This window comes from Cuculus canorus, chromosome 4 (assembly GCF_017976375.1).
Source record: "Cuculus canorus isolate bCucCan1 chromosome 4, bCucCan1.pri, whole genome shotgun sequence".
NCBI lineage: Eukaryota > Metazoa > Chordata > Aves > Cuculiformes > Cuculidae > Cuculus > Cuculus canorus.
Window position 1 is genome coordinate 64,653,504 of NC_071404.1, and position 22,862 is coordinate 64,676,365.

General features: G+C 38.2%; 1 protein-coding gene across 3 annotated transcripts in view; it reads left to right on the forward strand.

The window, feature by feature from the left end:
* The window catches only part of TTC29 (tetratricopeptide repeat domain 29), a 228,575-nt gene extending 209,632 nt beyond the window's left edge, over positions 1-18,943 (forward strand). The window contains exons 12-13 of one of the 3 annotated variants that reach the window (XM_054066170.1): positions 14,487-14,560; positions 14,936-18,942. In XM_054066170.1, the coding sequence (XP_053922145.1) occupies positions 14,487-14,524 (38 nt within the window). In that variant the 3' untranslated portion in view covers positions 14,525-14,560; positions 14,936-18,942. Of the gene's footprint in view, positions 1-14,486 lie in introns of all 3 variants that reach the window. The other 2 variants (XM_054066168.1, XM_054066171.1) reach the window with 2 other exon arrangements.
* Positions 18,944-22,862: the final 3,919 nt, after the last annotated feature.

The following is a 22,862-nucleotide window of genomic DNA, read 5'->3' on the forward strand; positions in this document are numbered from 1 at the left end:
TTGCGTTTTTTTAGTCGATCTGTTCATAAAGGAATCCTGAAAGGTTCTGGGCTTAGTCACATGAAAATTTCTCATGATGTGGTGTGTGCTCTGGAGTATGTTGTGTGAGCTTTTCAAAGTTGTCTTTAAAGCTGCCATATTCAATTTTTACATTTTCTCACAAGTGTATGATGTATGCTTGAATTAAGACGTCATGATTTGTTTAAAAGTTTGGAACAATTCAAAGAATGAAAACCAATGAAAATTCATGTCCTTCTTTCAACAGTTTAGCTTTTAATCTTTCACTTTACAGTATCTCAGCTTGCTGGGTTTTTTGTATTTACTTTCTATACACAGTCAAGATCTACGTTTAAAAGAACAATGCACAAAAGTATGTAAATAAAAATTTAACCATAGGTTGATATTATATAACCTTTTCATATTAAGGCCTTTTCTGTAGATGTAAGGTCTCTCTGCTTTCAAGTTAGATATGTAGGATCATAATGCAATGTTTTTTTAAAAAATGCAGACAGATATCCTGTTATGCTGCTGTAAGCTCTGCATGCAATGAAATAACTAGCGCATGTTCCAAATCCCACCATACTTAGCAGAGTGCATACACGCGGATGAATAAACACCAAGTTAGAAGACTTTTTAAATGAAACAGTGATGTTGACGCAAGAATAAACTTTTTTTTTATGAACTAGCTCATTTTTAGGTTGAGGTCAGGAAGTAAAAGTAGTAAAATTTTGAAGAAACCTTAAAAAAAAAGTAGTAGGGCCTTCAGTTAAGGTAAGTCTTAATACTTTAATGAAGATTATATTATGTGGATGCTACAGTTGGACTATGATCCTAAAAATTCAGAGGGTGTTGTCTCAAGCCTGTAAACTGAAAAAAACCTGAAAAACAGAGATTATTTGGCACTCCTTGATGTCTGATTTAGTGGTTCAGTTTTGGGAGAGTAGCTTATCATTCTCTTCATATCTCTTTTATATTCAAGATAGTTCCTTATGGTCTGTCCTAAGATGGTTTGGGATCTAATTAGTGTGTTTTCATTTCTCTTCCTTCCTCTTATCTTTATATAACAACTTTAAAAGTGAGATTCAACCATAATGTTAGTATACTTGGGGAGAGATCGTATACAAACATAGTTTTAAGATTTTTATTACCTTTGGTGACTTTGGTGATTGTTTCTGTAAAAACCTTGACCTAGCATTTTACAGAAAATATCTAGCTGTACAAAAAATGTTCCACTTACATTCACCAGGTTTCTGTTGCCATTAATGGAAGAATTCAGTTCAGATTATTAAAATTACGACCATTTAGTGCCAATACCCCCAGTGGTTAATGAAGAGACTTGTGAAGTTTTACAAAGTCAGGATTCAGTCCAGACCTGAACCACTGAACTCGCAATGATGCAGCTCACATTAAATTGTTTGTTTACCCTTGCTTTCAGTGAATAGATATTTCCTTAGGAAACATATTATATGCAAAATAATTAGCATTGTCTTAATGAATTTAGTTGTCCATAAACAGATTCAAAACTTCAAAATAAATCGCTCGCATTTCAAGCTTCTCTACTAAAACCACTTTTAAAATGCCAGTAGATACAGTCTTTATTTATGTGTAAATCCTTTGTGCATGTGTGCAATTAAACTTCAGAATAAGTTATAATAAAATACTCTGTGTTGTTACAGCATTACTTAAAAGCTCCCAGGGAACTAAGTTGTAAATATGGCTCTCTGAGACATGTTTTTCCTACTACACTTGCGTTTTCCATATAATTATTAATGATGAAGGGGGTTTTGCCTTTGAAAATAATAATGTGAATGTAAATACATCATGAAGATGTGTATTGAGATACTTTTAATATAGGTGATTTTACTTAGCAATCTCTAAACCAACATTGTCCAAGAGTACTGCAGAATGGTTCCTCTTTCTGAATTTCACTTAGGCATCTAGAATAACAAATAGTAAGAAAGACTGACCAAAATTCGGAAGTGATTTAGCTAATGTGCAGTTACGCCTCCATGGATGTTGTCATTCTGGTCTGAACCAGGTAAAATAATACCATAAATAACACATGAAAATGAGACAATCAGTTGTTTGCTTCAAATTGAAGTATCTTGAGCTGTGCAAGCCATTCTCATGGTGTTGGCATTTGGTACTGTCTAATTTGATCTTTCCCTTTCACAGCTGTACCCAGGTTTTACAATGAACTAAACTTAGACTTAATCCTTGTGGAACTTCCCAAATAAGAGGGCTGGTGCTGGGCTTGTATTACTCCAGAAATGCTTGCATTTGGGAAAGACAAACTGTGTTAAAGTGTCACTGTTACCTTATTGTGGACTCCATTCATCTTGTTGAGGTGCGACAGCAATTTTTGGTGGCGTCAGATGTTCATAAGTAGTCCAAAGCAACAACTTTTCTGTCTGACTTCTGTGTGTTGTTAAAAAGAAATCTGACCTCACTGCCTCACAAGCCATTATGGTTCCATGTCTTGGCTTAAATTTATACTTTATACTTCAGATCTCTAAGTATAGCTTCTGATTAGAAATTCATTGTAGTAAGCCTTCAAATATGCCATTTTATGCCAACTTAAGAAAAGGTTTGAGGGACAATAGTACTTGGCTAAAAATGATGTATGCAAGATGCAGATCTTTAGTGTCAGCAAAAAATAGAAGAGGATATGCCTTTTTTGAAGAGATATTCCTTCTTTCATCTGTACTTAGGAAGGAGTAAAACCATACAGAATTAAATACCAAAAATAATGGTATGATTAGTGTACATATCAATAAGGTGCACAAAATGGTACTTAGATTTAGATTAGTATTAGAAAACTAACCATTGTGAAAGTTATTTTATTTGCATATTAAAGAATTGCATTGGTGAAGAATACTACTATTAAAACAAATATGTAGTTCTAGTTCTTACTTAGTACTAGAAGACACAAAAACTAATACTGGCTTTGTTTTCTATTCTTTCAAGTAAACAAATTTGCAATAGGTTCCCAACATTTAATTTAATTACTATTAAAAATTAAGTCAGTGACTAGAAAGGGCATCTAGAGAAAATGTGCTTTGCAGCTTACCCTAAAGGAAGAAATATTGAGCCAATGAAAGCAACCTATAGAGAATGTGAAATAACAGCCAAGTGCTGGCATTTTAGGACTGTCTGTTCATAGATGTGCAAGTTTTATTTCACATTGTCCTCATCCTCCTCAATAAGAATGACTGATAGCTTCACTTTGTGATTTCCCAGCTTTTAAGAGTCTATTTTTATTTATTTTTTATGACCAACCTTACACTTGTTAAATGTAATTTTTGCTTTATGTAACATAAAAAAGAGCACATCTGCAGTATGCTGTCCCATGAATTAACAAGAATGACTGGACATAAGACAAGAAATCCTTTAAAAACATACGTTCACATTAAATATCTGGGCTATTTTAGTAAAGGAGGTCTTATGGGGTCATTTTTGATGCAGCACAAGTAAACAATTTTTGCTCTTCTGAAATAGTTTCTTTCAGGTTTATATTGAGCTTGTATAAAGGCACATTACATAAATAAGGGCTTAGTTTGTACATTAGTCTTTTACATCTTGGATTCTTACTAAATCCTTGTTTTTACCAACTTGATGCTTAGGAGAGATTGATTTCTGCTGCACATGTCTATGGTGTTTATTTTGATATGTTTGGGATTAAAAACAAAATTAACACGCATAATCGGTTTTCTTAGAATTAAAAAGGGTGCTCTGCTCTTTGGTTACATTCTTCTGAAGAAAAAGGACAATAAAAGAGATGTGATAGTAAAGGGATCGATTTATTCAATCACTGGGTATAAAAACATTAGCCCTGGGAAAGAGCCTCCCTCTCAGAGCTTTAGCTGCCCAGTCTCACTCGTGTGGCACAAAATAATTTGCATTTTTAGAGAAATTTCATGTCTTCTGTGAGCTCTAGTGAAACATGAATAAATTGCTTTCTTTTCCTCTTTCTCTGATTTTATAAAGCTGAATCCATTAGGGGTTGAGTCAAACTGTAATGAAAGAAAGGCAACAACTGAGATGATGGAAACCCTGGATTAGATTTCTTAGTAGTCCAAGCTCAGCTGTCATGGCCTACGTGTCAATTTAGTGCTCTTTGGGGAGGCCCGACAGTACATGTGAACACTTTTTTAACTGCTGTGTTACAACAGGTCTCTAAAGCAGCTAGGAATTAAAGAGAGAAGCAAAGATTAAGAATTAAATAGAGCCACAGCAAGCAGTTCACCGGAGAGATTTGCAGTCAGGCAAGTAAACCTTACAAGGCTGTTAGCCCGCTGCCATCCGCCTGACAGGCTTGCATGCAAACCCTTTGTGCATGCTGAGTTTATGCCGTCGCTGCAGATGCGTGCTAAGGGGACGGTTGGTGGTGGTACTGAGTGCACTGGCCTGGCACTGCTATAGCACAGTGGGTCGAGTTCGCCACAAACCAGTTGTCAGTTCAAATAAAGCCTCTGCGAACAGTTGGTACTTTTATTCTTTCCTGTTACAAATAATCTTTTTAGCTGCATAATATAGTAGATACAATCTTAGCGGAATCCAAAAAAGCTGAAGTATCGTTTCTAGGTTTATGCTTAATAAATGAATTTGCACACCAGGATTAAACTACGGCTCTGCTATCGGAAGAAGGGCAGGCTTCCAAGATTTTTGGCTGTGTAATACTCCTTCTGATGGGACAATGCTTTGCTTGAGGACTCTTAAACTTCCAGGCAGGGGTGTGTTATTATCATTTATAGCAAGGAGTTTTGTCTATTATATATTGTGAGCTTTGTGATGGGGTTGGAACATGATTTGATCAGAACATACAGGTTCCAGCATGGATTTTAAGGAGAAAATTGCACATATATACCTTTTATCAGAAAGTCCTGCTCTCCCATCAAAGCATCAAATGTCTATCTAAGTGCAGTCCAGTGTTAAATTATCAAATTAGTTACCCAGACTCTTCTACCTAATGCTTGGGATTTATCCAGCTTCTAAAGAGACTCTCACTTCCTCCCATTAAGAGAACACAGCCAAGGGGTCCCAGGTCTGCAGCAGATTTAGATAGCTGAAATCACCTTAAGTTTCACATTAACTTTGTGAATTTTGGGGAATTGTGATATTTTCAAAGCCATGTTACTTTTAAAAGAGGCTTCCTGGATTTTGAGAACAGTATAAAAAAACCAAAAAAACACCTGCCAGGATCTCTCTCAGAATTGTGCCCTGGGGAAAAACTCTTTCCTTATTTCTCAGCTGGTGACTTCACATGCTTTACTATGTCTTAGGAAGACATTTCAAACTGGCAGCAGCTGTAACCGAACTGGTGTGTGCCTCCACTTCCACTTAAGCCTTTGTGAGGGACAGAACTGAAAGCCAAAGCTTCCCTTGACAGTCTAACCTATGGCAGCAACACAGAAATAATCATGCTTCCTTTTCTCCCCTTCCATTGTGGTTGGAGGAAAGGTCCAAAAGAAACCAGATCACCTGTTGCTGCTCTCCTTCCCTCAGGCACAAGAGTCTGTGCCTCCCTTCAGCCTCATTAAACCTCTGCTACACAGAGGGTATCTGGTGGTTGTTCTCAGCCTTGACACTGCAGTGGAGGAGTGGAGTTGGCAGGGTGACATCTTTTACTTTATGAAAACATTTGTTTGCCTGATGGATGTTTCTAAGCTCTGCCATTCCTGAAGCAAAACAACATGATTGGTATGGCACAATTCAAAGTGAATTTAAAATTACTGAAGTCAAATATTTTCTAAAAAGACCTGTTTTGAAGCAATTTGGCAAAGCTGTCGTAACCGTGCAGACTCTAGTGAAGTTGCATTGGTTGCATCACTTGAGGATTGTGCCCAAACTAGCCAGAGCATTTATTTTTAAATTCTAGCTTCTACTGGCACATTCTTTAAAATCTCTGTAGTACTACAACTTTCAGAAGTAGCTCACAAGTCTTATGCTAACTGCTAATAAAACAGAAAATCCATTTCCATTTTTCAATGTAATCTTTTTTTCATGTGAATCTATTTCTCGTCAAAAGAAGTGGATGACTGGCCTGGAAACTGGAGTTCTCTACTTATCTGTAAAGACAGAAGAAGACAAGTGGTGGCCTTTCAAATTGCCCAATGTTGTTTGAAAGAACATGGTCATGAATCAAAAAACTCACTCAGAGGGAGAAACCCAACACCCCGCAATGCTTTGACCAAGGAAAGTATTGTTTCCAGTGCCTGATGAGGAGAAGTAGGTCTGATCTCATTCTATAGATAAAATCAGCAAGGAAAGCTAGGACAAACCAGCTTCTCCAAGGTGTCCGTGGGAGAGGTATCTCACATAGCATTATTTCCATATCACCGTAGGTGAATGCAAAGACCCTGCATAAACCTGGACCTTATTTTCCAGCAGCTGGTTTGGGGTTTTTTGTTTATTTTAAGAGTGAAGTAGGAGCACTTTGCATCAATCTTAGAGGAGGACTTTAGCTGCTACAGAGAGTGATATTCTCCCCAGAAAACCTCAGTCACAAGAAAACCGATATTTCCATGAGGAATTCTGTATCTTCTTTTTAAAGAGCATAATCTTCCAGATGCTTCCCCTACATCACCTTAGCCAGAGAGGATGCACTCATGCCTAAGATGCATTAGAAGATGTAAAACTGAAGTCAGATAAGGAGAAAAAAAATCTGCCTGACATCCTTTTTTATTTTTTTTGTAGCAGATGCATTGCTGGATTTTCTCTGCTTCACTGGCTTCAGTTTCTGTGCCCAGAAGATACCTTTGGCTGAGCTCTTGGAAAACAGTTTCCTAGGCAAAAAGAATCTACTTTATAGAGGCTTCAGATGATAAACAGTTTGCGAGCCACCAGGCAGAGTAGTCACTGGAGATGCTGAAATAAATAAGTCTGGACAATGAAGAAGTACTCTTACATAGAATTATAGAGGAGTAGATAGGCCTTTAGAGGCCAGAAAACAACAGAGCCAAATCAAAACATAAAGAATTATATCTGCAGAACAAGAAACTCTCAAAAAAAAATACATAAAGCACTGATGTAAAAATACAGAGATAAAAGCAAAAAGAACTAATATCAGAGATACTTCTAATCAGAGCAGTCTGACAGTATATTTGAACCTTAGTATGCTAATGGCGTGTAACTAAGCAAGAGGAAGTATTTAAGTAATCTGAGCTTTCCAGCTTCCCCTTCCTTTGGGACACCTTTGAGGGACCTGAATTTCAGAGAAAGAGGTGCCAAGCACTCTCTGACAACCAGATCCTTTGAAGGCACATCAAGCTGCATATTCAGAAATAAATATCACAGACTAATAGTGATTTAAATACTGAGCTCCTCTGTTCAGCGGTATATTTTGCTGGATGGGTAGAAGACAGTGTTTGCAAAAGGGAGTTATGAACTGCCCTATCCTGTCTTGCAGTTTTTAATGGGGCCTTTATAACAAATACTTAACGGACTTAATGCAGTACGTCTATCTGAGTAAAGGATAAGGTGTGAGGCTGTATGTGTAACCATGCAAGAAGGTTGCATACAAAGGAAGTTTGTAAAATAGGCTCTCAAGCAGGGTATTTAAAAGTTTTACAGGACAGGACTGTAGTAATTTGGGAGAAGACAGCAAGAATTTTTCAGTGTACTGATTTGGGCATGAATCGGTCTTAGAATCATCGCTATGCCTAAAATCTGTGTTTTCACATCTACTGTATTGTGATTAGCAAATTAGCACTGAGATATAGTGAACACCTGATATACCTTGCTTTGCATTAAAATGAATGTCACTGATAATTCTGCACACAAATTGAGATTAAATGTGCTGCTTCTGTTATGATCATTATGTTGTCTGAAACATCAGTCTGCTTACTGCTTCTCTGCCCTTTGCAATGAGATTAGATTTCATTCATAACTCTAAAGATGTCTGTAAAAAACTGTGCATATATCATTAAGATACACACGTTTTTGTAAAAGCCTGTAGGAATATCTTTAAAAATGCTTGTAAAAGTTCTCCAGGACTATAAAATACCTGTTCTGAGAGCAAGATAAGGATTTATTTTCATAAGGTTTTCTAAATAGCTTTTGGGCTCAATCCTTAGTGGTGGCTCATGGTGGAAGTGGTTTTATGCTGCTTGTATGTTCTCTGCTTGCCAACTGGTCAGGTTAGCCAAGGGTGAGTTTGTCTTCTACTATGAGAGCCAGCAACCCCTCTTTCCTTAGAACTTGGCTTTCTTGGGACATTGCCCTGGAGTTTGTCATGGTCTTTAATAGAGACCAAGTTGGTTCCAGTTGTGATCTTTTTTTCTGCACCTGGGTGTGGGGTGCAGGAAAAGAAACCCTTCTCTGAGCCTTCTAGGAATTCTCCTTTGCACTGTGGAAACCTTGATCAACCAACTGGACAGGCACTCCGTCTGCTTTGTGTTGCTGGAAAACTTTGCCTTGGACTGAGAAAGTTTCAAAATGCTGAACCTGAAACATTTTTTTCTGAATTTCACCCTATCTTTGCTTGGAGTAGAGCCAGAGATGAGTTGCTGTATGGAAACTTTAAACTAATAGTTTGGATTTCATGTAAAACTTGTTGACAGTAAAGGTAAAACTATAAACTAAAAACTGGCCGCTATTTTGTTTAAGTTTCTTCATGTTTTGAAGTGATCTTCTTGGTGACTGTTTTTCAAAGCTGATTTCTCTGTGTTACAAAAATTTATGTAGAATGTTTGTGATGTGTCTCTAACTTCCGGATACACAAAAGACATGGTGTCGTATTTTGACCCTTTTTTCTACCTATAATCAAAACTTTCACCGGTTAGAGTGTTATTTAAGCTTGATATTGAACACATGGTTTGTGCAAAATATGTTACTATGTTTTATTGTCATAGACTGGTGCATCCTTTTTACAGTGAACAGAACTGAAAAATGTAAGATCAAGAGAGACATTTCCATTGTTGTGCAAATGTCTGGCACAAGCCCAAACTATGTCAGAGGGGAAGATTAACTTGTCTGAGGACTGTTGAATATGAATAAGTAAACAATGGAAATTATTAGGCAGGGAAAAAGTCGTATTCCCGTTAGGCTTTCTCATCCAAAACAGAAAAAACTTACACTTTCCTCATAATTCCATAGTCTGAGTAGGCTCTTTAAAAGCATATAAAATAAATGCTGCTTCTCATTCATAAACGTACCCATCTGGGAAGCCTTTATTCAGAGAATCCTACCTGTTCAAATGTTTGCTGGAGTTCATTAAAGGCTCTCATTTCTACTTATAAAGACTCATTCATTGCCCTGAATATTATATACAATATATTGAAGAGAGAACTAACTCTCACCTTTACAATCTAAATTAAACAGTTTTCTCTAATAAAAGGAGCACTGTCTCATTTCTAACTGGGCTAGAAGCCCTACGGGTCTTGCAGGTGTGCATTTATTTATTTGTTTTTTTATTTATTTATGCAAAATCATCCTACAAGGATCTCAAAGCAAAGTGAATCAAGCTGACTGAATTGTTTCTGTTTTTCTGCCTGCTTAGAAAGACTGAAGCAGGCATTGGCACAATTCTATTGAAGAAAATACTCATCCATAAACTTATTCTGAAATGCAACTGGATGATCTCCTGTCCTTTTCTCAGTCCCAACCTCTCTTCCAACCTCTCTAATCCTGAGAGTTCATCTCTATTATATGTGGTTCTTACAAATGTCCATGATTAATAACTACTGTGATTCATTAGGCTGTGTTGTTGGTATTGTTTCCCCAATGGAAGCATTTACTGTCTAGGGATAGTCCATGATTACTCTGCCTTGTGGAACAGTAAGATGCTTTCAATCTAATGTGCTGTCCATGTTTTAGCATAAAATAATATTAAGGCATCCACATAATGGAACCATCTAAAGATCCATTTTATTAAGCACTGAAAGAAAATGTGTGTGTGTTTGTATGTGCAAGGGAAACATAATCAGCAAATCTTTTTCACCAGAAACATAATTTCAGTAAGCGTTTCGCATAAAGACACAGCTATTTTGAGGTATAGTTCTTGGGATTTGAGGTTGAAAAATTACTCTATAGCCAATATACTACCTGGTCCAATTAACTTACTAAAATTATATACGGCCTATTCAAAGTAGGAAAAATAGGAAACAGGGGTAGATTTATTGTATTTATTCCATTTTGAGGGTATTTATTTTAAATGTAATCTACCTTCAAGTAAAAAGCTGTAGTGCTCTTAAAAGATTACTGTTTCAAGTTACTTCACATACCTTAACAGAGCATGTAACCTTTTTACATTATATGATCAACTTTTTGACAGTGCAGGGCCAGCGCAGCTAATGGAATAATAGCCTGCAGGGTCCAGCTAAATGATATACGAATATAATCAACCTTTGTGATGACTATTCAAAAGTAATCCCTTTAGCTTTCAACCGCAACATATATTTCAAGCAGGCAAAGCCATATGAAGAAAATGTCTGCAGACTCCACTGATACAATATGGCCTTCATATCCCCACAGTGTGTTTGCTGCTCACAGTGAGTTTTAAATTTAAGGTAATGGCTACTGTATATTCATGCGAGCATAGAACAATACCTTTGATTTGTTGGAGAAATGTTACATTAGCTACCAAGGGCCCTATTCAGTAAACTTTGACACAACCCTTATATATGGTTTACTGCTTATTCTAAATGGAATATGCCTGATAAAAATGCTTTGCATGCCCAAATTGTACAAATTCATTAATCTTTATATTCATGAAACCTCCAAGTACAACTGCCTCCATTCCAAGTGAACCTAGTCAGGATACACGGCTAAACATGTAGGTAGGCCCAGTCTGCTTTTAAAAAGGCATTGCATCAGTTTTCATTTATCAAGACAGAAGTAGGAGGATCTTCTACAAGTGTGGGATGTCCGTGTTGTTGGCAGTCATATTATTTGTTGCTGTATCTTTATTCCTACTCCATTACATCACTCTACATATTATATAACTGAAAATAGCTGCACGGCCATTAAAAATGCAAGCAATTTTTCAATTGCAATGACGGGTTATATCTCATCAGCTGCATTACGCCAATTTGACAATCTAGCATACACTGCCAAAGCATGGGGACCGTATAAAGAATATGGTGCAGTAGTCTTGCTTTCTCACTCTTTCATGAGAAAAGTACAGTATTGGCTAGTAGTGAGTCTGAATACATGGAATTAATTGTATTAAAGGAAAAGAGAGGTAATGAAAACACTGCATTGCCTTTTAGTACTATTTTTATATGTACAATAAATATAGTAAGAGTTCACTGACATTAACAGCAGTTGCAAACATGGTCTTGTTTGCAAATATACACCTAAATAGGTATGAAAATGTAATAGCACTGTTGCTGTGTTTTGTTTGAGGTGTTGTATTACAGGATTTTGTGCCACTTAAGCAAGTTAGCTATAGTGGAAAAGCAGGAGACAGTACGGACTTTTTTCCTGTTTGTTTGCCATGCCACTTCTTGAGCCTGCAGAAAACTAGGGCATCTTCAGCATCCTGGAGCAGGGAGTTCCAAGGATGAGTTGACAATGCACATAGGACCCCTTCCTTTGTCTCCAAGCCCACGATCTGCTACTTTCAGTACATCCTACCTCATTCTTTTATTGGAAGAGACAGTGAAAAATTGGTTCTTAGTTGCTTTCTGCATGCTACTCTCATTCTTACTTCTGTCATCTCCTCAAAATATCACCTTCCCATTTTTGCAAAGCAGTTTCATCTCCCTGACACAGTAGTCCTATTATGATTCTTCATCATTTCGTGGAGCTTTCCGTGGAGTTCTTGTTTAATAAAATCCAACAGTTCCAGAACACTGCAAAACTTGGATTTAAATGCTTTCCCACTGCATGGGTATGCAAGCTCAGGAGCACAGGTGTTGCCTGCTTAATTTTCCTTATAATCTTTTGAAAGACTGGTTCCTAAAATTCCTGCCCTCTTTGGACTTAGTGATCGTTTTGCTTCAGTTTTTGTAAGTGTGGCTTTCATTCTTTTGTTTGACTTTTCGTTAAGTACTTGTGTAAAGGACTAGCAGCTCTGCTTAGCTTTCTCCCAGGAACGTAATGAAACAATGAGATTTTTAGAAGTCTAACGATCTTTAGATGGACACATGTAAACAGCAAGAACAGAGATGCCAATTCTAACTGCACTGAAAATTCAACCAGACAATTTTAATTATATTTTATCGACAGCAGTGATAATATGTCAGGAACATCTTATTATGATTAATTATATTTACATACTATTAATACACACTAATGTTTAGCTCTGCATTTTGTGCAACACAATTAGATAGAAGGAGAATGCTTGATGTTGTGATGTGTGGTGGTGTATATGTATTATCATTATGAATATGAGATGCTTTTATTGTTTCCAAATAGCACAGGCCAAACAAATGCCAAGAAAACATTTATGGCTCTGTATTCCATCCGTTATCCTTGAAATGCTTCATATTTGCTGGGAGGGTAGAACTGTTAATCAGACAGTAATAGCTTGGTGTCCAAGTGTGAAGGCAAAAGGCCAAAAGGTGCATGAGAAAAGCAATTTATGCTATAATTCCCCATCTGTCATGTACACATCCCCACCATTTCTTGAACGTGTCGGTGTATGCTGTCGCGAACACACTTTTATGTGTATTTACTTGCAAATATGTGTGTCACTATACATACCTTGTCCTGTTTTGGGCTTGAATCACCCACCTGTCTTGGGCCATTTTTTCAACAGTGAGATTGCACTGGAACAAACAATAACCCGACACTGGTGTAAAGCTGGGGTTGGGCAACATAGTTCAGATCCCTTGCTAGCTCACCAGAATTGCACGAGGCTCTCAGCTCCTTCACGATGTTAGAGTTCCTAACCCAAACTGAGAAGTTACAGACTGTATATCAGTGAGCAGAGCCCTGTATAGTCAATTAGGTTTTATTAGATTTTTTTGTTTAGACATGGTTTGATAGTAAAGGAAATTCCGTTGCGGTGCCTTACACCCGGGTTCAGAAAATGTTACCTGGACTAACTACATTGTTAAATACACAGTAAAGCACTAATATACATGTTGCCCTTGTGCCAAATGAGACTTCATATGAGAAATTATCCTAATTCTCAGATATTCTTCACAGATTTACTTATCCTGTTCTTACTTGCATACAACTATGGATGGAGTCCTAGTTAGCAATTGTATTTAATAGATACCATGATATGAAAAACCATAAATTTTATTGAATCTTGAGTGGTCCAGGAGTTTCTGTCCATTCCAAACATTGCACCAGCAGAGACATTGCTTTGAACATTATTTTTCATCTGCACCAGAACTGGATTAATGTATTTATTTTGGACATGGGTTAAATTAGGATGCCATGTAAGCACCATTGGTATTGCTGTGACTGAAAGACAGTTTGTTTTTAGGCATCACAGTGAAAAGAGGTAGTGACAAATCAAGGAGGATCCAGCCAAGGATTATACAAAGGTCAGAAAACATGAGCTCCTTTCAAATATTGAAGAGTCTGCATTTGCTTAGCTTCAGAAAGAGAAGATTAGAGGAAAGAAAATAGTCCCTCAAGCTATAAGAAGTTATAAAGGAGGATAGTATTCCTTTGCTCTTCCTGTCTACCAAAGGTAGAACAGGAAAAAGATCAGTTTAATGTGCAATAAATATTTATCTTAAGTATTAGGGAAGAAACTGAGCTATAAGATTGTGAAGCACTGGAACAGAGAAATTAGGGATGTTGTGAAACAGCCTTCATCAGAAGCCTCTGAGAATAGACTTGACAAATAGATGCCAGGAATGGGCTAGATATATGTGCACTTTCTTCATTTGAGGAGATGAACCAGATCAGTAGTTCCCAAAACAGGAAACAATTCCCAGGGGCTGGTGGGGTTGTAACTAGGCAGGGGGAGGTATGTTGCTGAAGAGTCACTGGGAACAGAGCAGAAAGTGCATCTAAGAGATGGGAGTTTGGTGCAGTAATGGAGCAAGGAAGGAACAAGGCTGAGCATCACAGATCATAGGAACAAAAGAAACGTGTGGCTGCCAGAATCTGTGGAGCTTGATCACGTCCCATTAGGAGAACCCAACTGAGAGGTGGAAACCTTAATATCCAACCTCCTCATCATGCTCTTGCTTTCTCGATTGCTCACTTCTTCCCTTGGATAGTCTTACTGCCTTCCATCTTTCAGTACTGTCTTTCCCATCATCTTCTCTCAAATGTATCTTCCTTGTTGGCTGGCTCCCCTGCTGGTCTTGCCTGGACCCATCCTGCAAAACTGGCCTGTTTGAGACCTGGTGCACAGGAGTGCAAGAAATAAGAACAGAAATCCTTGTCAGCTTTGTATTTCTAGGGTTACATCTTATGTGGTTCACCTCTGTGTTGTCTTAGGTTTCCTTCTCTTGTGACTTTCTACTGCATTACACCTTTTTCAAATAAACCTTCTTGGCTATTTACTATTAACACTGTTGTAAGTCTAAAGCACTAATGTACTTTTTTTTTTTTTTTTTTTTTTTAAATAACAGAACTTGATAAAGAAACAAGTGCTTCAAAGTCCCCGTGAGCCTCGTCCAAAGACACCAGTTCTAGATCCTTCCTGGTACAGTATTTGCTCTGTATCCATAGTCATTATACCAATATGTTGATTTTCACAAAATGTCATTGGTATCAAAATTTAACCAGATTTTGACAGGCAATTGCACATCCTCTCTGTTTTATTTTGTCCGAACAACAATACTTTTCTAGCACATAAATGAACAAATTCACACTTCCTTCAGATTTTTTACTTGTTTTCCCAGTTTTAGAATTTAATTGCCTTTGATCATGTAATTGCTTTTAATTTACAGAAATAAGCCTTCGAGATAGAAACAAATATATTAACCAGATGCTGAACTTAAATGTAAGACAAGTAGATATGAAATTGTATATATAAATTTGCAACATTTACCTTTTCTTTGGCTGTTTTTCATTATAGATAATGACTGCTTACTAACATAGAAGCTGATAGATGTATAATGAGTACAGGAAGATCATTGAAGAGTCATGCAACAAAGTAGGAATTTCGGTAGGAATTTTGTCATTTAAATGAGAGCACAGTGTTGAAATAAAAACATTAGGGAGTTTTAAGTTCTTTTATGACTGAAGTGAGGCTTCAATATGTTTTACATTCTTTTATTAACAATAACTGGTGTCATTGAAATAAATACAACAGGAAAGGAGTAATATGGAATAGAAAGTTTGCATTTTGTACCCCTAGTGCTTATTGTCCTCTGAAGTGTCAAGATCCTCCAGTTAAGATATTAAACATCCTTTATGCCTATTGAATAGGAATCCAAGATGCTCGACACTTTGTAAAATCAGATTCTAGATGTTTGTTCCTTTCAGAAAAAATAAACTACAAGCTTGATGCCTTATTCATTGGACTATCAGTGATTATAGCATCTGTGATCAACAGTTGCAGTTCAGCTGTAACTGGAATAGAATACATCCAGCCTTGGTGGTACTCTATTGCAATTTTGACCTAATCTCTAACACAGATTGGACCCAAAACACAACTAAGTTTGTTTAAAATCTAGTTGAGCCCATTCAGGAAACTGTTGAAAGCCTGTACAAACAAAGCATTTGAAATGCCATTCATTGTCTCAAATGCAACATCAGTCTATAGACACAGCTGAAACAACTGTATTTAACAATGAAAATGTGTCTAGTGGAATACCTGTATGTCACATTTTCAAAACGTAACCTGAAATTTCCTTTTCAGCAAAGCCTGTGTTCATTCACACACTCAGGTAAACTAAAATTTTGCATAGATTCTTTTTGATAAATAATCTGAAGCACTGATTTTGGAGTGAAGGGGGGAATCATCTCCGCTTTTGAGCTGGTGGAATTCTTAAAGGAGTGTTCCCCACATGTCCCACAGTAGTCTGACTCCTATGGTCTTCACAGTCCTCAGAGGGCATTTTCCACTGTTGGCCCAAAGAAGAGACAGAGGACAGAAGACAGCAGTCATTACTTTGCAAAATATACATAAAAGCAGAATTTGGAACCTTTGAATTTCATTTAGGAAAATTGATGCACACTTTCATAATTTTGTGTGTTAGAAAATCTGTTCTTTAAGACTATATAAACAAAGCTTTATGAATCCCAGTAGCTGACCATTCCTTTCCCTATAAACGGAGGTTCCCAGTTTCAGAGTTTGAAGCGAGGTCCATTACACTCGTAACCAGTTTTTATGACAGTCTGAGCAAGCTGTAGCTCTTGTCGTAGTAATAACTCAATTCACTGGCTTTCTTAAGGATTGCAATTTGAGTAACTGTTTGGCACGTGACAGTAGAAGTTCTCCCTGTTAAGATATGGTAAAAATTTATCATTAACTATCTCTTATTAGACCATTTATGATCAAGATGCTGTGTACATGCAATGTAAATACAAATATCGCAATAATTTTATTCTTTTCCTTAGAGGTCTTTATTGTCTGAACATCAAGCTTGTCACAACAATATTCATTTAGAATGTTTTTACGAGTCTAAAAAGTTGTACAGGAGTGTTCCTTCATGCAATTATGCATGCACATAAGCATACAAATCTCTTTACTGGGTGTTAAAAAGAAGTAAACATTTTAATAAAACCAGGAAGAGAAACAGGACCATGAATTAAATATAAATAACAACAATATAAGGGTTTACCCCTTATATTTTAACACTGTATTTAATAATATGAAATACGAAAAAATTATAAAACCAGGAAACTTTTGCAAATGATATCTGAAAATCACATTAATCTGCAAACTCTTTTAATCTGAATAAATATAGCATGACTGCTTGTGAGAGGCTGCTATTTTTAGATATTCGTAATTTCTTTTATCAGAAAATTGTCAATAGAAATGGAGTAATTGAATTTATCCTTCATAGTAAAAAAAAAGTATAAAATAACATAAAACAAGCAGACATTCTAGAAAAGACAATTATCAATTTTTCAAGGTCATGTTTCTAAATCCTTAAGGGGTTTGAACCTCAAGTACATTTCTGCAGCAACTGAGCATTCTGTTTATGTGCCCCAAAGTTATTATGCAGTTACATTAAATAGCATCCATAATCACTATTTTTTGCTAATCTGCATTTGTTACTAAGTGATAACTATTTTTATGCTTGTAAAAAAATGGTCACAAATACATCCTCTGGAGATGAGCTCTCCCATACTTTTTAACAGTGCTTTTTACTCATAAAGCTTTTAATAAATATAAGGGGATTTTTATCATCCTATAATAATATAAATGCTAGTTGTGTTCTTCAAATTCAGGAAGCATTGGGAAAAAAAATATATTTATTGAGCTAAATGTCCCTGCCTCCCATCCCAGTAACAATTTGTCTCAGTAACTATCGGTCTGGCAGAATGCAGGCGTTGTTCTGCTCCTTGCAGACGTTTTCAGGGAGAAAAAGAAGGCTCTGCTTTCCCCATCAAATTAATGGGCCAAGGAGGTTAGGCAGAATGTCGTGCCATACATTATACTTTGGACAGGATCCTGGAATAAACCTCTCAGCTGTTAGGAGTCAGAGCCCCTTGGGTCATAGGCAGGCCTCGGTGTAACGCCTCGCGTGATCCAGCCGAAAGCACAGGGCTCACTGGTACTTGGCTACAGTTTCAACTCGGTATTTCTTTAGAAGAAAAATCACCACTTTCTGAATTAGCAGTGGTGCTTCCAACATCACTTTTGTTGGTGATCTCCTGTTAGACATAGTATCACTCATGAGATCTGCTAAGATCGGAACTCAAGTTAGTGTAATGGAACTTCTGTTCTTTCTCTACGTAAGAGATGCTCTAATTTCTTTAAGAAGCTCCATGTATGGAACATAATTATTCTCCACTCTGCCTGGTTCATTATCATTGCAATCTTTCCTCCGGAAAGCCTCTAATCCAGAGTTTTTCCAGAAAGTTTTTCCGGAAAGCCTCTAATCCCTTGACCCTTAGGACTTCAGTCATAAAGGAGGACTCATGTGAGAGTACAAATTGCAGTTGCAAGTTTTTCTGTGCTCTGAGAAATTATAGGCACAGTTGACTTTAATGAAGTTAGGAAAGCAGGTAAATCAATTGAGCCTATAATGCCAGTTGTCTCTTTCAAAACAAAGATTTGTCAAAGATATTACAGCAGATGAATCTCTGAACAGTTCTGAAGTGTAACATTGATGTCTCTAAAACCTACATCTTGTGGGTGCCTAACCTGTCTGAGACTGGCAATTCAGACTGTTTTTTGCATAGGGTTTGAGTAGGATTCACCATCGATGTGTCAGATGGTATTGACTAACAATTCATAACAGAGGGGAAGGTTGTATCTCAGAAAGGACTCTGTTTATAATTATGAAAAGCATGTTTTCTGACCATTAATAGAGTATATCTTGTTAATTAGGATGATATATAAGGTATTTCACCTGTGAAGCCATTTAGAAAATTAATGTTTGAGTCACAGAAAGGTCATTGCCACTCTGGAAGGAATCCATTCATCTCTAAATAGGCCATCCAAATATAGACTAAGAAATACATTATATATAATTACCTAGAAATAGACGGAATAAATAAGATTAATGATAGATATTACTAAAGGCCCACTTTAGTTTCCTGCTAGGAAAAAGTAGAACATAACTCGAAGAAACAATAATAAACATGTAAAAATGCAAGAAATAGGTTGAAGTCTTTAAGTAGTTATGTGAGATTAAGCTATTACACACGAGGTGAGAACTCATCAGTCTTCAGAAGCAGTGTACCTCAAGGACTTTGTCCTAAGATTCAGTCAGGTATCCTACAAAAAAAGAGAATGAGGAGGAATTATTTTCAGAACTGTGTCATTTTTGACAGCATTAACTTCATAATATCTTTGTATTTGCCACACTTATTCTTACGAGTATATAGGATGTATGCGCTGTCTTTGAAGATAAACAAATAAACACATTAATTAATATTTCCATGTGTGAGTCTTCTTTTGACACAGGCATATCACTGAAGAGTCAGCATGAAGGAGCCCAGCAGCCATGATGGTAAATTGCGTTGCCAGGAGTTTAACCTTAGGAGATAAACTTCTCCTTCTAAACATTTAAGGTTTCATTTTGTAAAACTACAGAATAAAAGTGCAGAATGGTCATGAGCTCTCAAGTCCATTTAGCAGAGGAGGAGAAAGAGAAAAAGGTGCAAGTGTGTCTTTAATCGAAAGCCTGCTGATTGGTCTTAGCTCACCTGTGGGATGGAGAAAGTAAGTCCCAGATTCATATCCTCTTGCTGCAGTGCTGGCTTGGAAGAATTAACCTCAATGGGTGAGAAAGCATTTTGGTAATTAAAATACCCCCTCCCTGTCCCTGCTGAATGAGTAGGTTTGTTTCACCGAGATTAACAATGAAGTTGCATGCTTGTTTCATTACCACATGAAAGACAACTTGGCAACAAGAGCAGCTTTCAAGCACAGCTAACCTGGGTGAGACCTGAAGTCCTGGCGATGGCCCTACCTGAAGTCTCTGGGTGCTGAGAGTGTGCTCAGCTCTCTGCAGGATCAGAAAGAGGAAGGGAAAGTTTCAAGTTGTCCCAGCAACTACCCATTCTCCAGCTCAGCTTTTCAGCTTGGCCACCTGCAGTATGGTTAGACAGAAAAACAGTGGACAGCAGATTTTCAGTAGCGCACAGAAGACCCGGGGGCTGGAAACTTGGGCATCCTAGGAGGAGCATCTGGAAGCAGCTCCTGGCTCCCACTTGGCTCTGAACGCAGCTAGGACTGAGATCTCCCAGCCCAGACAAACTGATGAGAGGTAAGCCTTGTCTCTGAGAGGCAGCTTGATTCAGCACCAGCTTTCGTAACTGGCACATTTAGCCTCCGATTTGGGCAATACATATCCATATTCAGAGGTATATTCCTTTTGAAATGTTGCTGCCTCCTACACTCTGCTATTCTATCCCTGGCAACATTGCTCCCTGGTCTTCCTGGGCTGTTTCAGAAAACATTGTCCCACCTTGGCACAAGCTTACCATTTGTAATTGAAGTGGCTTGAATCTGGACTTAACCTCAGCAGTGCCTCTAAAAGCATCTTCAAAGAGCCCTCTCTGAAGCATAGTGATCACTTTCATTTTCTCTTGTTTTCTTTCATAAGAGTTGTCTGCCTCCCGGCTTCTCAGCATCGGCTGGCTGAGAAAATTAGGCAGGCACTCTCCCTTTCCACCTGAGTACCAGGAAATCAGTTTTCCTGGCATCGCCGTCTGCTTTCTGGGCAGACTGTGCTCATGCCAGGCTCACACTACAGATTAAAACAAAATTTATTTATGACAAGGGAAGTTCAGGATTACCCACCTTCTGTCTCCAGGCCCCACTCTCTCTCAGCAGCCCCGTAACTTTTACATTCTGAATTGCAATGAGCTTTCATGTCTGCCGAGCCCTGATACTCTCAGAGGAGCTCTGTGATATTAGAATATTTTGATGAATTAGAGCCTTTGCTTTTACTTCGCCTCTACAAACCTCTGTTCTGGGAGAGCAACATCACTGATGCATTCACATTTTTCAGTGCATGTGGCAGAAATGGCTAAACAACTGCTGGAGATGTGGACAGTTAAGCAGAATGGCGAGGATTTATGCCACTTTGAATTCTTCCTGTCACACTGAAACCCAGCACTAGCACACCCTGTTCTCATGGGGGGCAGGGAGGGGTGCACCTGGGCTTGACAGCAATAATGGAGTAGATCATACAGAGCCAGCAGTGAGTGGATACTTACGCAGTCTTGTAAAATGCAGCTGCTCTTGCACTGGTCTTACAGAGGCTCTAACAGCAACCAGCAGCTCCCTTAGGTGGCAAATGTTTGGGGTTTTTTTAAATGATGGCTGTAGGTCAGCCAAGCAGCTGCGTACCTACCATACTACCGGAGCTTGGGCTCTACAAAAGCAATACAGTCCATGTTGGCACTCTGTACCCTGTATAACAAAGGGGCAACACCATGAACAAATCTTATGGATGTGCCTCTAGAGGAAGTTCTCATTAGTTCTCAGAGCTGATAACCATGAGTGAAACCAGCCTGGACCAAACCAGAGCAGTCTCCAAAAACACAAACTTATGGGCCAGCAAAGGTGACTCTGGCAGGGGCAGGAAAGATGTCCAGGATCAGTAGGAATGTTTTAAGTGCAGTAGGAGCCAGTTAGACTGTAAGATGTTAAGACTAGGAACAATCTGAGATAACTTGTGTGTACCAGGCTTGGCACAGTAGTTGGGGACCAGGAGTGCTGTGCTGACGCAAGCTGCATGCATACACACAGCCCCCAAACTGCCTCAAAGCAGGTGATATTCAACCATTGTTGCTGGTTGGGATCACTTGTATAAGCCATTTTTAAGGGTTTTTTTACCCTTTCCTCCTGATTAGAAAATTGCAGTATAGTGGAACCTGCCTAAAAATTACTTTCTGGGACATTTGTGCCAGAAAATGTGATAGTTTCTAGGGGGAAAAAAAAAAAAAACCAACAAAAAAAAAACCAACCACCACAAGCTGTGAAGGTGAGTGAAGCAGAAGAAGAACTCTAAACTAATATATTTGCAAAAAACATTCTTGTCTTAGTCACCTCCTCTGCTTCTCCCATATCCCACATCCTTCTGTAGAGAGCGGCAGTATTTCCATCAGTGAGACAATGCACTTGCCCTTGAAAGCTGATGGGTTTAATCTTACCTTCAGATGGTGTGATTCATTTCTACAGTCCCTGTTGTAAGTTTCTTAATATCAGCCATGAGTGAAATATCTTCAGGACTGTGAATGAGAGTGGACTTAACCACTTTTTCAAAGGAAAAAGATGCTGGAAATATATAATGGTCTTCATCAGCTGAAAGAACCTGTGAAACTGAGGCCAGACTCCTGGTGAGCCTGTCGTGGTATCAACTAAGTGAGCCAGAAGGAGGCTCTCGCAAGCCTAGTTCACAAGTTCACTTCAGCCAAATCCCAGGTGTAGTTGAGAGCATTTGGCCCAGCACACAGTTGTCTGGAGGTGGCCACATCTGATGAGTAACAGCTACACCCCTGCGGAGGAGAGGGCCTATGCTTGGCTGCAAGACTCTGCTGCACGACGGCTTTGTCTGCATGAATTCGTTCCCCATGACACAGTGGAGCTTTCCTCTGCCTTTTGTGGCACTACAGTGGCTCCACAGAGCTGTATGAATGGATAAAAGTTTCAGATCATAGTTTAGAGTTTCTCTTATCTTCTGTGAGACCAGCGCATGTACGTAGTCTGCTTTAAATATGATCATAATATGTGTTGTCTCACATCATTGTATAGGTCAAGAAGTCCTTCTGAGAGCTGCATTCAAGGAGGACAAGCTGAAGTCCTTTTATTTTTTCCTCTGCTTCTAGAACATGTGCTAAAGCTCTTTCCTTCAACAGCTTTCCTGCAGTGGAAGCTGCAATTCTCAGGTCATCATGTGACTTCTGAAGCAAAGGTTTGAAAGCTTCCCTATGTTGCAAGCTGAAGTAAAAATCTCCATGTAGTAGCCCTAAATCATATGTCTTTACGCCTTTGCTTCCTGACGGTTGTACTCAGGCCTTTTGAATTTCTACCTGTAAATCATCTTCAACACCTTTGAAGCCCAAGTGTTCATAATGATTCTATGAGCTGAAAAGTTTATTTCATGGTTTAAAGTGGTCCTGCCATCTTTAGCTGCTCTGTTACACCTCTGCATAAGGATAACCCATCTAGGGGGAAATACTTTCCATGATTTTTCATGGTTTGCCATGACTGGTTCCTTGTTTAGGAGCTTGATTCTCTTTTATAACCTTTTTCCACATGCAGCATTGGAGCATTAAAAAAACAAGCCTGTTGATTAGGTAGATGGATATTCACACCAGAACAAAGTCAGAATCTCACTCCCCTGCAGAAAGGCTTTAGGTTGGGACCCAAA